Genomic DNA, 16,599 nt, shown 5'->3' on the forward strand with positions numbered 1-16,599 from the left:
TGAAACAGTGCATAACGAAGGCCTAAGAGTAATATGTGGAGCATTCAGAACAAGTCCCATCATCAGCATTCAATCGGAGACAGGCATCCCTAACCTCAAAACATTACTCAACCAAAGATTAGTAACACATTTAGCCAAAAAGAGAGCAACTCCAGAAAGCTTTCCCCACACACCTCAAACCCATACCCGCACAGAGGATCCTAGCAGCTACAGTTCCGGAGAAATGTGGAATGAATCACGAAGCCCAGACCCCAACACACCGGAAATAAGGGCAGCTGATGTGATGAACAGTATTGACCTAACACTACCCACGATTAAGTTCCTAACGGTACCTCTGGCACCTAAGCAGAGAGAATGCAAAACCCCCAGAACTGGTTCAAGCATTCAAAACCCGGAATAGTTCTCTATACAAATTTCATCGTGCAATATATACCGATGGATCCAAAAAAGATGGCAGAACAGGCTACAGCGTAGTGACTGCAGGCTTAACTATATTTTTTTTTCCTTTGTTCGGGACATAACACTACTGCGACCAGTAATTTGATCTATTGTAGTATAGCCCGTGTCCTTAGTTTAGTGCATGTCGTATTACTCCATCACTATTGAGAAATGATGAAGTATTCGGTGTTGATACAGTTGTCATTCTTGCCTTCATCGCAAGGATCCGACTCTAATTGAAAGGTCCCGCTATTTATACCCTTCGGAGTGTTGGAATACCCTCCAAAGGCGCGCCCCTTTGTCAGTCGAGATGGGATTCCTTAGCAATAAAAATAAGTAATGACACCGATAATGACCATGCATCAGAACCCTAGTCTTAACCACTTCAAACTAGAGAACAATGAATAGAAGATTAGGAATCACATAGATGAAGACTAACTAACTCATTTTTTCCTTGTTTTAAGATCATCCTCGGTACAGGCAACCCGAGGACTTATCACTATCAACAAGGCATAAAAAGTAACAAGGACTAAGATGTGTTCCTTTGATTACTGAAAAATCCTGTACCCCTAGTTTGAAGTAGTCAAGACTAAGATTCGGTGGTAGATCTTACATCCCGTAACGTACCACGAAAAGGTGATCTACCCACGTTACGGGGCAAACTATACTTAAAAGAATAAGAAACTTGAGCAGCATATACACAGCAGAAAGCCTCGCCATAATTGAAGCACTGAAATGGATTGTCCAACAGGAAACAGCCGGAGCATATATCATTTATACGGACTCCCTAAGCGCAATAACAACACTGGAAAAACAAAAAATCTCCAGCGTCTGGAAAGACGAAATCATCGACCTCTATAATAAGGCAGCACACAATCATTTATGTGTAACTTTTGGCTGGGTCCCTAGCCATATTGGAATAATTGGAAATGAAAAGGCAGATACGGAAGCCAAAAAATCCCTCAATACTACGGAAATAATAAGTGCAATAGACATACAAGACGCCAAGGCATTTATTAAACAAAAATCCCTAAATAAATGGCAAGAAGAATGGACTAAAACGCTCTACGTGAAATAAAAAACGTCATTACTCCTTACAAACAGTCCATGACAGGCAACCGTAAACAAGATGTAATGATGACCAGACTTAGAATCGGTCATACTCTTCTCACCCACAAGTACATACTAGACAAGGAAAATCCACCCAAATGCCAATTCTGCAACTCCAATTTGTCTGTCAAACACATAATAGCAAACTGCCCAGGTCTCGATCACCTAAGAACTTCAATTGGAATTTCAACAAGCTTAAGGGAAGCACTGGCGGACGACAGGGAGAGTATGGAAAAAATAACACTGTTCTTCCAGCAAGCTGGGCTAGCTAAGCAAATTTAATAAATCGTCGAAACATCAAAACCGTATCGCGCCATCATCATTTATTAGCTCGGTCATCCAAAATGCCAGCTATAAAAATCCCCATCGATCGGAAAGAGTCAATAGTCATACATCAAACTCCAGTCAACCATCATCATGGGCAACAGCGACTCCAAAGACCAAGAAGTGAAGCAGATAGGTGACCAACAGGTTACTGTCATTGAAAACCAGGAGGTGCATACGGAGATGCACTCCCAGCATGAAGCGAAGCTGTGGATCATCATAGGCATGCTGACCTTTATCATCGCACTCAACCTAACAAAAATTGTAATCAACAAATGTCGGAAGGAGGCATACAAAGCAGCGCGGTCTATGGCGGCGGCTCAGAACGTATAAAATCGGTGGTTCACCAAGAACAGCAAAAATACCAAAAGTGAAGATTTGCAATGTAGACCAACAACAACAAAAAAAAACGAAGGAAAACAAAAGTGAATCTATATAATGTACTTTAACTCTAAAGTCACAAGACCCGAATGACAACAGTTAAAAGGTCTTTAATAAAGAAAAAAAAAAAAAAGCTTCAGTTGCAGGTTGACTTTAAGGATCTTAAAGGACGTTACGTAACCTCAGGCAGTTATGACAATTCAGGGCAGTTTCATGATTATCATGAAAATCATGGGAACTTCAGGGAAGTTCCGAGAATTTCAGGTAAATATTGAGTACTTGGGTAACGGCTGCTATCATACGTGTGAAGAGGAGGATCTGTAGTTATATGATTGTGTTAGTGGTTTTGTTTCGATGGAATATCTTCGAATCAAAGAGTGCCTAGAGAAAAATTGCAAACTTTCGTTTTTCTTGAGCAGCTCGGTAGAATGAATGGCAGGTGGAATCTACAAGTGGTGCCATATTTTTGGACCGTTTCAAAAGGAAAACACTTGGTGAGATCGTTTTATGTTTTTATTTTTAATAAATTATCAAAAGTATACATCAAAGACGAAATAAATTGGCTTTTCCATAGCAAAACGATATAGTGGTTCTTAGAGATAGTCTAGTATAAGACAGGAGCGGATTGAAAACAAACTGCCCTGAAAACCTATGCCTGGGTAGTTTCTAGCAACACTGCCAATGCAATCAAGTTAGGCGCTGCTCGATTGGCTCTGGCTTTGACAGTTCGTTTGGCACAAAACCTGCCAGTCCGCTCCTCTTTTATACTAGACCCTCTCTAGAGGTTCTCAGAATTTCGAAAAAAAAATGTAATTTGGTCCCTTATCGAAAAATATTAGACCTGTATTTTATTTTATATTGCCATTAGGGTGACCATTTCCATGTTAGGGTGGTCCAAAAAATCGATTTTTTTTTTTCAATACTACTATGCGAATAGACTACCATGCGTCGTGACCATGTTACAGTCGTAATAAATTAATGGAGATGCATGGTAGTGTAGTCGAATTGATTTTATTTTTCCCTCTCAGAATTCCATGAAACTTTGCATGATACGCTAGGGGCAATGAACCAAGCTTAGGCTGGAATTCGGCGATTTTCTCCCACGCTTAATCATAGCACGACAACTGCTCATCTAATCGAAAGGACATCTGAGACAAAGTTTTAGAGCAGTTCTACACCATATGACTAATCGATCTGATGCAACCTTTTCCGATTTTCACATTTGTGCTTGAATCTCGCAAAAAGCTTCAAATCATAACTCTAAAATGTCACTTCCAATCAAAATAACGTATGATACAAAGTTGTATGAAAATAAAATTCGTTTTCCAAAAATAAAAAACCAAGTAATATTGGGATAATCTATCGATATACATAAAAATGAATTTCTGTCTGTCTGTCTGACCGTTATAGACTCGGAAACGACTGAACCGATCGGCGTGAAAATTTGTATGCAAGGGTTTTTTAGGCAAGGAAAGGTTCTTATGGTGGTTCGAGACCCCTCCCCACTCTGTAAAGGGGGACTCCCATACAAATGAAACAGAAATTTCTGTATAACTGGAGAACTAATCAAGCAAATGGAACCAAATTTGGTATGTGGAGGTCATAGGAGGTAGCCCCTTAGATAAGAGGGGATGGGGCTACGTACAATATAGCATTTTGCTTTGTAAATGGCGCATAAACTCAAGCTAATTTTGAATCCCGAGCAAGGCCAAGCACAACAACACCTTTTGAAAAACATTTGATCCTTTTGCATAATTAATTTGATAGTAAATTTTGCACGCAAACATTTTTTTTTTACTTTCAAAATAAAGTACTGTTTAAAATTTCCCCCAAATTATTGATAACACAAATATTTCAAAAAAAAATCCTCAAGTAGTTGCTCAAGGATTTTTTGATAATTTTTGAGTGTTCAACTTGATTTGTTTTGCTATGTAGCGTGAAAATGCTCTGTAGGAAATTGGATTGTATTTTCTATTAAAAAAATACACACCGAGAAAAAAAACCCACATTTTTTTTTTTAGTTGAAGATGCTAATTTCAAATAACAGACTGTAGTGGTAATTTTTATTCGATAGATGGAGTGGATGAAAGCATAGAGTTGATAGTTCCGTTAGAGTACGGCAGTGTGAAGATTGCATATAGATATTAGAATAGCGAGCTAGGACAACTTTTAAGGAAGGTACAAATCGGTTTTTTTCATCTCTCTTTACCAAACTGATGATGATGAAGATGAAAAAAAACCGATTTGTACCTTCCTTAAAAGTTGTCCTAGCTCGCTATTCTAATATCTATATGCAATCTTCACACTGCCGTACTCTAACGGAACTATCAACTCTGTGCTTTCATCTACTCCATCTATCGTATAAAAATTCCTGAAATTCCCATGGAATTACCATAGGATTATTTTTAAGTCTACTTAGAGTTCCCACTAATTCTTTGAAATATTCCTTAAAATTGGAAATCTCTTTTAAATTTTCTAAAAATTATCACCGGAATATCCTTGGAATACTTCTAGGAATTCTTTAGAAATTGTTATCAAAATTTTGTTAGAACTTTCCTCGGAATTCAGAATTTAATTTTCTTGGATTTTTTGTTGAAATTTCCTTGAAATTCTTTTTGAATTATTATCAGTATATTTTTTCTTAAAACCTCAAATTAAATGTATTGCATGGTAATTCATTCGATGCACCCTATTTTTTATTGGGATTGGGATGTTGATAATTTTATAGGTTAATTGGTATTTCAAATAAAAATGCATGGAGTAGAGAACTACTTCAGCCAAACCGCCCATTTTGGGCCTATCGAACAGAAAACTTCAAATAAATTCATCATTTCAGAGTTAACAAGTCAATTATGCGTCTGTTTTACGATATTTTATATAGTTAAAAGGCTACCGAGCGAAGTCAATAAGAACGCGTTTGCAATGTTTGCACCCACTGTTCCTAAAAACAAAAGAAACGCTCCGATCGAGTAAATATTTATCTTCATCCGATAGGCCGAATTGAATTCAAAGGCTTTTGAATGGCATTTCAATGCGTTAGACCGAAATAAGAATCCGTAGGCCGAGTTTGGGGTCAAGAAGCAGTGTTAGATTTTTAACAATATCTCAATAATTTGATTCTATTTATAAAATTTTACGGTACGTACGCAAAAGTTGTTAAATTTATATGTCATGTACAGTGAAAACATTCCATTTGGTGAAAAAAAATCCACCCGAAAAATAAAGGCAAAAAGCCAAAGTTAGATCTAAGCCCTAGATGTTTTAAAATTATGATTCAGAAAAGCTATTCCACTTTTATTGATTAGAATCTCATAATGTGTTACTATTATGTTCACTAAGTAGTCAAAATGTATACAAACAAGAACATAAAGAATCAAAGATGATGCGTTGTTAATTTTTAATTTCTCGACTTCCTTGAGTATATGATTGTACAGGCATAGAAAGCGTTCAATTAAAATGTGGAAACGCTTCAAAACACTAAGTTGAGAGCAAGCAAACAGCTAATATGCTATAAGGGCCCATGCATTTTTTTTTTTTAGACTTTATTTAAGAGATTTTTAGCCTTAGGCTAGTTCATCTCTTCCCATGCATTAATTATGTGACGCTAAATCGAGGGAAAATTTACCCCCTCCTCCTATCGTTACGTTTTTCATATACGTAATGTATTGCTTGTCACAAAATCTTAGATGACCTATGTTTATTTAGTACACTGACTTTTAGTCAAATTGATGGGGTTGGCCTCTTAACGTCTTCTTCATTCTGAAGTTACCCATATTGTAAAGCATCCATTTCTAGCCTTAAACCGAAGACAACAAATCAAGAAGACTGGCAATTCTTCCATTTTCTAACACGAACGCTATGAGACAGGTACAATCGCCTCATCTGCCGCTCAAAGGTAAATGCTTCGAACGAATTTGATAGCAAAGATTACAGCCTCTGAAGAAGGGTTTGAGGGTATTGCTCATTTTTCTATGCGTTGCTTCCACCTTCTTTCAAGCGCAGCGCCATTGTATCTGTCGCTTGGATTCTGGAAAAGTGGCCAGTTTTCTTGATTTGTTGTCTTCGCTTAAACGGAGTCCCAATTCCTGCTATTTTAAGTGGTCAAGTAGTACCGCATACAATTGAAATCCCGCGACCAACCAATTTATTCCAATTGCAGCGACACACTTCAAATAATCTTCAGTCGTCATCAATCGAATCTGAGAACACGCTCATCTCACGTTGTCGCAGTTTGTCACTTCCGAGTTCCGGGAACAAATATTCCTAAAAAATCCTCCTCCCAACTCTCCATCCCCTTGCCGCATGCATGCTTGAAGCAAAATTGCATTCTCTGCAAACGATGCCCGATCGCCTCTCCCATATCGTGCAACTCCCAGCACTCATCAAACAAATTGACTCCGGTCCCCCCTGTGTCTGTGCTCGTCACCACCGCTCGTCTCTGGACGATTTGCTGCAGTTTGTCATGTGTCACTTCGATGATAGTGTCAAGGATGCACCTTTGAAAGGTGGTTTTGTTAAATGAAGTTTCCTCCGCTTTTCGCAATACAGCTGAGAGGTGATGAATGACTGATTCATTTCTGGTGAAAAACGGAAAAGTGCCGACTGAGGATGCTGACACTTTTCCGGAGCAAAATAGAGACCAATGCAAAGGGTGGTCAAAGTCTTCCTAAGCGCAAGTGTTGTGTGGACGCAAAAGTTTTGCATATATTGAAGTGTAATTAATTCGTAATAGTGTTTGAATTAAATAACTCGATGGTGTGCACTTCTTTGTGCATGTGCAATGAACGCATTTGCTGGCCTTGAGGAAGAAGGGAGCATAGGATGTTTACCCCGGAGTGTGTTGGTTCAAAGATCAAACACATGAATGCCGGATGGAGATCGAGACGGGGACGGGGTGGAGCGGCCGGTTGGAACCACAAAACTGTGATGTGAAGTGTAAACTTTACACAAACAAGCACATTGAGAGAGCATAAGCAAATAAACAAACTTCATTTCAACAAGCCGAAGCACACACAAAACTCATCACTCAACGGGTGTGCGGCAGATAGAGAGATCCGGGGAAGAGCTGAGGTCATTTCTACTACAGTCGGTTGTGTGGAACGTTGCAGCGGACGTTCTGTTGGAGGACGAGCTGCAGAGTGACGTATGTTGGACAACAAGCTGTAACATTCGAGATTACATGTGCATTTCGGGTGCGACCCAGATTTCAATTGTTTTCGAATGACGATGCGGGGCTGGAGAGTTGCAGCCAGGTGCGTTCGCAGTGAGGGCTGAGAGAAGGAGTAGGAGTTTTTTAAATTACCATGGGATTCTAGAAGGCAAGAAATGCAAGGGATGAATTTAAGACGATTTTATGATCATTTTTTTTTTTTTTTTTTTTTTTGAAAGCAAAGATGGACTATGTAAGACACAAACAATTTAATCCTCCTAAATACGGCTTAATATTGTTGAATAACTATAATAATTCCACTAACAACAAGACAATTTTAATTCCAGATGGCAGTTGATTTTCAAGCATGGGTTTTAATGCAAAGATCGCTGTTCATAAAATGCAATGTACAGTGGTCCAGAATGGGAATTTAGCAAGACAAAAGTCCTAGTGCATTTGACTTACGTTTTAAAGTTTCAGTGTCTTCAATGACCTTTTTCAGTCCTTAAAAGCTCTTTCTTTTGACCGTTTTTAAAATTAGTGTGGTTCTCAAACTATTCATATAGATAAATTATCTTTTATTTTTATTTTTGATAGTGTAGATACATGTTTTTCAGCAAAGTTGTAGTTGCGCTGATTTCAAATTGCTCTGAGATTTTTTTTTCTCCAGCAAAGTAGCTTGAAATGATCTGAGCTACAACTTTGCCGAACGGTTGCTACAAAACATGTGTTTTTCAAAAATTAAAAAGTTAGTTTTTCAATCAACCCTTTGAGACCCACCCTAATTATAAAAAAAATGGCTAATACAATAAACTTTATATGCTGAAAAAGTTCACAGAAGATATAAATCCTCTAAACCATAAGACAACAGAACTAGGACTTTCGTCTTGGTAAATTTACATCTTGGACATCTCTTTTTTTATTTATGAAAATAAAAACGCATTCGCTTCAACTAAGTTTTAGCTGAGCTGAATTCAAGCATCTTTGCTGAAGAAATAATTCTTTTTATCTCCGACCGTTTTCATTTTGGAGCCATTTTTCTGAATTGATTGGTCTTTCAACGCTTAAGAAAATGGAATAGCTAAAGACATGGCGTATAAGAGATACATTATTTTAGGCGAAAATCTGTCATAAGTTGCGCTTATGATATTTATATTTGTCGTTCATAAGCCGTCGAGCCTTATGAAATTCTTAATTATATTTGCCTCAGTGTAGGAATAGGAATTTGAGCAAGGTTCTCCCTGTTTACACTCTTTAGTATGACGCGCTTGACATTGATAGTTCACAGCGACTCACGAAGAGCTACTGATTCCGATCAATAGCGGTGCGGCTTCTTCCTCCTTCTATGGATGCCCATGTGGGCTGCAGCTCGCTGCTTGCAGGCAGCCTTTCGTTGTGTACTGGAGAACAATGTTGAACGCCACGCGTCGAAAGCACTGCTGCTTATGCCGACGACCAGACACCACCACACACAGTGATTGGAGCTGAATCCGAGCAGCGGTTGAGGCCAGCCTGGATAGCTAGCTGCTTGCGGGGAGCATTTCACTGTGTACTGGAGAACACCACCACTCACCACCGTTTGGTGAGACCGGATGGAATTCAACTTTGAAATCTGTGTTAGGGAAATCGCTTTTCGCAGGCAATCGGTGATAATTTTAATTATCATAGCAACAATTGCAATTTTCAAAAGTGACATTCTGAAAAACTATAAAGTCTTAAATTTTTCAGGAACAACCATAAGTAAATTAAGAAAAATTCAAATTCTAATATTTTGGTTGATTTTCAAACGATGGGTAATGATAAAATGATAAGTGACGTCCGTCCTACATAAGTGCTGAGTAGCTATTCATTTATTTACTTTAATCCATCTGACAAGAAGTCTACATGAATAAAACTTAACTGATCGTAAACAGTCAACAAACAAAATACATTTTACGCAGACAACTTGAAGAGTTTCAAACGACTTTTAAAAATACTAGCAAAATAGGAAAAATCAAACATATCAGTGCTAACATTTGAAAACGGCACAAAAGCCATTTGTAAACAAATGGTTTGTGGGCCCTTTACTCACTACTTGAAGTACACCCACGCGACACAACAGCAACATCGGGTAGGGGAAATTTTCCCCTTCCTGACGATGCTGTTGGTTTGCGTGGGCGTTCTTCGGGTAGCGAGTAAAGGGCCCACAAACCATTTGTTTACAAATGGCTTTTGCGCCGTTTTCAAATGTTAGCACTGATATGATATCTAAAGTTGAATCACCAAAGTCTCCAAAATTATTTCGATCTTAGGAACACTGCTGGCACGATCAGAATGACCAATCCAACAATTTGTGATGAATTCCCGTCTCCAAGTAGCAGCTAAGCAACAAGCAAAGCTCTGGCGAAGTCTCGTCATTGTTGAATCGTTTCCATTCCGAGCAAGCTACGGCGGCAAGCAGGCAGGGCTACGCCAAAGAAGATATCTCAGCGCAAATTTAATAAACTAGTTGATCCAGGTGTGTGCAATTGGGCTCCATACGATTAAAGCAGCTTCCAGAACCGAACGAACTAGAACGTAATACAGTGAACGAAGGAAGTAGGGATCTCGAAAACCCTTGGCAGCTCTTTTTATAAAGCCCAAATTCCTGTTTTCTTTGGCAATAATGCTCGAGTAATGATCTCTGAATGAAAGCTGCGAGTCTAGCAGCACTCCAAGATCTCATAAATCCAATGGTCCTGGATTACTTCCTTGGGGAATGTCTGAAATGTTAGAGAACATGTAGGACTGTGATGATCCAAGCATGATAGTGAGTCGTCTGTTCACCAAATAAGACCCCAGCCAACAGTAAGAGGGAAGAAGCTCCTATTCGACTAATCTCCTATTCGATTAAACCAGCATCGATGATGATGATCTACACGGTCAAAAGCTGATTCGAGGTCTGTGTAGACTGTGTCAATTTGAGCTCCATTCTACGATATTAGTGTCTATTGACCTTCCTTTGAAAAATCCATGCCGATCAGTCGAAAGGATCGATTTTACTTTATCAAAAAGCTCTCTGCTCACTAAGATTTCCAAAAGTTTGGAGCTAGCACATAATGAGGTAATACCACGATAATTCGTGACATCACACTTTGTCCCTTTTTTTATAGATACGCCTTTTTAATGCACCACCAATGTAGAGTGCGCCACGCGAGTTCGAGAAGAAACGTCAACCAAACCGTTTGTTTACATCAGAATAAGTATTTTCTCCAACGCAAATAACAGCATTTTTCATTCAAAATCTTAACAATTTCCATCGGTAATTGTCTTATTGTACGATTTTCCACAAATCTGAACTGATTTGCACCTTAATTATTCACACACAAGAAATCCGGAAGATCATAACCACTAAGGCACTTTTCTAATTTTCCATTTTTTTCAACTAAAATATTCCTGAACACCAGCAGGATCTTTTCAAAAACGTTACAGAATTAAATTTTTCAACTGTAGATTAAGTTTTGCAGCATCTCAGATGAATCAATTTATCAGGAAAAGTAAAAAAGTGTTCCGCTTCCTATGTCTCAAGGCAAAAATTTATGCTCACAACACTCTTTTTGACGTTCTCCTATTCACCACCAGAGGTTGAATCGATCGTTTAGTTTCTATTAAAAAGGCCTATAGGGAACATTATTGATTATTTCCACAGTTCTGGAAACTTTGCCTGTGATAGTGACTTATTTATAATAATTGTCAACGGAGGAACAATGGAGTTAGCACATCTCTTCAGTACAATTGAAGGAATTCCATCAGCTGAGCTACAACTTTGCCCAAGAATGTATACCTTTATTTCTGCAAATAAAAATGTAATTTTTTTTATTTTTCAATTTTAATAAGAACCACCCTAGTATTGATTGACACCAAAATGAGGGCCCAGTAAGGAACAACTTTTAGAAGAAACTTTTTACTGAAGTGTAAATGTCAGGTTCTAAATGCATCTACCTATGTGCTTTTTTGGACTACTGTGCATTGTTGCCGTCTATTGGTATCAATAACAATCGATGCGTCCAAGAGTAGTAACTAAGCAAGTATTGACTAATGGTTCCACTTTTCTCATTCCTTACCGAAGTGTTCCCGTTAGCTGATATCTCTATTAGTTCAAGTTTTGAATTTAAGCTTCTATGTTGAAATCTATCGTTCTGAACATAACGTCTAATGATTCAATAAACCATTTCCCAGATCCACATACGCCTCCGGCAACTGCTACCGCTGACAGTAGGAAAGATAAAGGAAAATCTGAATACAAGCATCAAGAGATTTAGAAGTGTAAACAAACAGCGGAGAGCCGGCTTCTACGGGGGCAGAATGGACTCGCACAAAGCAGGCCATGTGTTTGTTTTGACATTTGATTGTTCTTCTCCAGGTGATGGCGGCGTACTATGATCGAGTTGTTTTCTTATTGTTGTCTTTCTGACAGGAATGATATAGGGTTTACGACGTCTTCATTTAGTTGATTACCAATTCCGCAGCTAATTAATTCAAAAGGTCGGGAACTTTTTCAACACTTTTCTCTTCCAAAAACTTAAAGCATTTGTTTTTTCAATTACAGCCACGCTCAAACGTATTCCTGGTATACCTTTTCCATGTCGATGTCGCACGACAACAGCAACGACGAAAAGGTTAATTTAAATTTAATTTGAATAAACGATCAATAAACATTTCGTCCGGGACGGAGAGCAAACTCCCTGTCAGTACCACTTAAGGATGTTGATTTTCAGTTTATCTTTTTTCGCTGTCTACTTCGACTGTCTGAAATGATCATCACAAATGTGCACAGAATGAATAAAAAAAATCAAGAGCAAAGTGCTTTTTAGCATCGAACAAGACTCTGGACGCAAATCGGAGATGAATTTTCCTTCGCTCCCTAAGTAGCTAGGTATCAAGATAATCGAATCTTGAGAGGAAAAATACGTCAACGCGCTGACAGGGGCGGAACGTTCGATGCTTTGATGCAGATTTCAATCTCTGTCGAAGCTTGATTTGAATAACAATGTCGAATGAATGTAGCTCCATGGAGATGGCCTGATCATCAGTCGCCCAGTGCCAACTGCGATGACAACGGAACGACGTGGGAGATAATGGCATGAACGGCAGGCAGTTTGTTTGCTTGACCCAGCCGATCCAGCGCAGTCGGCGCTGCGAGTTGATGGGACACGCTCGTCCAGGGTAAATTGATTGCTGAACAAATGTGCGTGACCTTATCGTAAAATCCGACTGGAACGGAACCGCGTCGACAGATGTCCGAGCGATTTGGAGCTTTTCCCCGGGGAGTAATTTGTGTGGTACTTTACATAAATAACAATCTCATATTTAGCTGAACGATGTTTGCATTACGATGAGAGAACGATGAACTTTTGAGGGGCAATGTTAATGCAAATTATCAAGAATTTAAGGTTTTGCAGTGCTGATCCATTGTTTGTTAAATGCTCTGAATCCCACTGCATCTGATTTGAACATGTTCGATTACAAGTTCAAATAGGATTTACTATTCAATTGAGCTTGGTAGATCTTCGGAATAAAATCAACTATGTATGCATAGCAAATATCACAACCACAAAGGAGTGCACAAAAAGCATAGAAAATTCCCTTCCATTGCATGCATGTTTACTATTCAAATAAACTGACTGCATTGAAACTTCACTGCTCCGCTGCTGCTCACTTGTTCGCTGGAAACGGCAAATCTCAAGTCCCAATGACAACAGTCATTCAGCCAGACCTACTTAGGAGACGGCACTTATGACATATGCAAATCTGCTTTCAAAGTAAACAAATATCCTTCTCGGTATCGCACTCGTCGACGACATACGGCAACGACGACGACCAAAGAGCAGCTTATATGTATCATCATTTCACTTTTATTCAATCACGGTCTCTGAATGTCCTATGTCTGTATCACAGTAAGCGTAGGAAAGTGGAGGGAAAATCCGGATCTTCTTTCGTCATGACATGACATCCCTTGACGAACACATGGCTAAACGTCACTTTCATAGACACTCATCCATGTCCAAAATCGGGTTGACATCTGTTTGTCGCCTACTTCTCCGGGAAGAGTGACGATGAGCGTGTAGTAACCCACTTGTTCCCTTTTCCGCACCCAATACTGGTCGTATCCTTTATGTGAACCTAATGTTTGTACGCACGCAACAGACTTCTTCTAATTCATAAATTATGATTAAACTCGTAGACTCGATCGATAGGTGGCGTGTGCGGGAAATGTGACAGTAAGCTCTCCATAGGGCCGACACACACAAGAAGGAGCTGTTTATTTATTGCCATGTTATCAGAGCCTCGTTTAGATGAAAACGAGGTGGACGAAGGACGGATGGAAAGCTCCTTTCGTGATGTAAGACGATTGGCGGAAGGAAGCCGTATCATGGCGCCATCTGCTTACGAGCACAGAGAAACAGAGTGATGTTGAAGGTTTCGCAGTCGTCACCGGTCTACTTTGATGTTGTCGTCGTTCGCAATATGAGAAAACGCGTTTCTCGCGAGCTCTTGAGTCAAGATTTGAATGTCAATCAAATATTTCACTAAGACGCAATTGGATGAGCTGAAATTGATCTGTAAATAGATTATGGCTGAGTAAACAAGATGTGTTATCGTGTCTACCGTTCCCAGCTAACTCTTCTCAAAGGCTTCCGAATCTCAACACGGTTGAAAAACATGTTGAATTTCGCAGAATCCTAATCAATTTCAACGTCTTTGATGTTCGATGCAATCCCAGCTTCCCAACGGCAAGTGACAGAGGAAAATAAAATCTCGGAAATATACGCTCATCCCACGAACTTTATGCCCACCATCAACTTTCCGAATTTATTAAACTCCCACTTCACCTAAAACAAAAATCAACCTTCTTCGTTTGAACGGCACGATTTCATCCTCCGAAAGCAACTTCCAATAGGTATCAGCTCGACGCCAGTCGAATGAAACAAATGCGCACAAAAAGAATGGAGCTCTTTCGCAAATTAACACTTAATCCTTTCTCTCTCTCTCACACACACTCGTTTACAGGGTTGACGCCCGGGGCAAGCCAATCCAGTACGCGAATCACTGGTCCGACAAGACGGTCTTCCTAAACTCGTCGGTGTACTTCTATCACGAAACAAACCCGCCGGCGCTCCGGATAAGGAACATCACACATCACCTAGCCGGACTGTACAGGTAAGTGCCTTTGAAATGGCTTTTTGTTTTCCTATGCGCACTCAATCATACTCCGGAGGAAAGGTGTGTATTTGATATGGATGATATGATACTCAATAAGCTAGTGTCGCAGCAAGACTTCAGGACTCAAGCGGTTCGATACTCGATTCAATCAAATTTTACTTGTTTGAAAATGTATAAGTTTTCTAGACAACAAATCTCAGACACTGTTGCAACATAGTTCAACCATAGAAGAATAGGATGCGTTGGATGGATGCTTCTTCAATAGCCAAGAAAGAACAAAGTACGATTGCTCGATTTTGGCTACCAAAGAATGGAGAGCAGTAACTGTTGATTTTCCAGATTGATACGCATACTGGAAGTTACCGTATGCGTGATAATGTTTGCACCATTAAGCAATGTCAAAATTTAAAAAAAAATCTCAAAGTTTCGTTTTCGAGTTTTTTTATTTATTCAAAGGGGGGATGTTTCTCAGAGTTTAAACTATGTTAATCATCGATCGTGTTTCTACTTGCTGCAATTACGGCCACCACACGCTTCCGGAATGCACGACAAGTTCTAATAATGTAGTCTGGATCCATTTCTCTCCAGGTACGTGTCAATGTTTGTCTGAGGCTTGCTGTACTCGGGTGGCGTTTAGAACAGGCCTTGGCCTTCATAACACGCCATATTGAGTAATCCAGCGGATTAAGATCGGTGATGGATGGCGGCCACGTAAGATGTTCCTGCAACCACTTCTGAGTGCGGTTCGAGGTATGACACTTATCTTGTTGAAATACAACATTTGGCTTCGGACTGTACTGTTCTTTGATCCACGGAAGAACATACTTACTTAAAATCCCGATGTAGACCTCCGTGTTGACCTTGTCGCCTTCTGGAACGAACACCGTGTCAATTTTTTTGCCATCGGAAGCCGCCAATACAAACACCATAACGCTAGCAGGATGCTTGGTCAGATACACGTTCTTGTACTCGTCGGCCACTTCTTTTACCGGAAGATAACTAATATACCGGTCGGTTCTGGAATTTGATACGGGATCGACGGTAAACATGCTCTCGTTGGTGAACAGGATTACCGGATCGCTTAAGGAAGTTCAAGATTTTCTTGCATCGTTCGACTCGTAGCTCCCGGATGCGGTTGGTAATAATGTGCGTTTTTTTTTCCGTGCCTTCGACTTCGCCCCGCAATCTTCCTTTACGATCTTCCGTGCCGTAAAGTCACTGATCCCGTGTTCCTTTGCCATTTGCCTTATTGAACGCACTGGATTCACCCGAATCTTCCTTTTGATAGCAGCGATAACCTTCGGAACCCGAGCTGACCTCGGACGGCCTGTGCCCACCTTCGCGGATAGTTGTCCTTTCTATTCTCGGTCTAAAACCCTTTTGACGGTCCACCGGGACACTCCCACGGCGATTGCAATGTCTTTTTGCGACATTTTCGCGTGGGACAAATCACGAATACGCAACTGTCAAACCAAGTAAATCATTTTCTTTTATACACAGCCTACTACAGTATGAGCACAGACAAACAGACGTAACTCTTTGAAAAAGTTTTTCTTGAAAACATAGTATCTCAAAACATAGGACCTCAGTAGCGACATCTCTAGGGTTTCTCGCGGAAAACAAGCTTGCTCGCTAACTCGCAAACAATATTGCATAAAAGTTTTATAGAGTGTATAGAAACGTCAAAGTGATCCGATGCCAGCGCTGCGGCGAGTAGTTCGCGGAACTGATAATATTCAAATCAACCGTTAAATGCGTGAACGAAGATACACAATGAAGTGTTACGTCTGTTTGTCTGTGGTATGAGCTAGTATGAGCTATAGGTTACGTGCATGCAAAGAAAACCAAGGCATTGTATGCACAGGTGAAACGAGAACCTTATTTGTACGATGGTGCAAACATTATCATGCATACGGTAGATATTGGATGCGTTAACATGTAAGTTGAGTTGATGAAGTCATTCAACACCTGTTCCATAGTCTTCAATAAAAATTGATGAGAGACTAATGGACCTA

General features: G+C 39.7%; 1 protein-coding gene across 1 annotated transcript in view; it reads left to right on the forward strand.

The window, feature by feature from the left end:
* side-V (sidestep V) overlaps positions 1 to 16,599 on the forward strand; it is a 307,327-nt gene that overhangs the window by 194,594 nt on the left and 96,134 nt on the right. The window contains exon 3 of the mRNA XM_065239440.1: positions 14,432 to 14,581. Coding sequence (XP_065095512.1) covers positions 14,432 to 14,581 — 150 coding nt within the window. The remainder of the gene's footprint in view (positions 1 to 14,431; positions 14,582 to 16,599) is intronic.

This window comes from Ochlerotatus camptorhynchus, unplaced genomic scaffold (genome assembly GCF_037179485.1).
Source record: "Ochlerotatus camptorhynchus isolate MF236.1 unplaced genomic scaffold, CSIRO-AGI_Acam_v1.1 ptg000055l, whole genome shotgun sequence".
Classification (NCBI taxonomy): Eukaryota; Metazoa; Arthropoda; class Insecta; order Diptera; family Culicidae; genus Ochlerotatus; species Ochlerotatus camptorhynchus.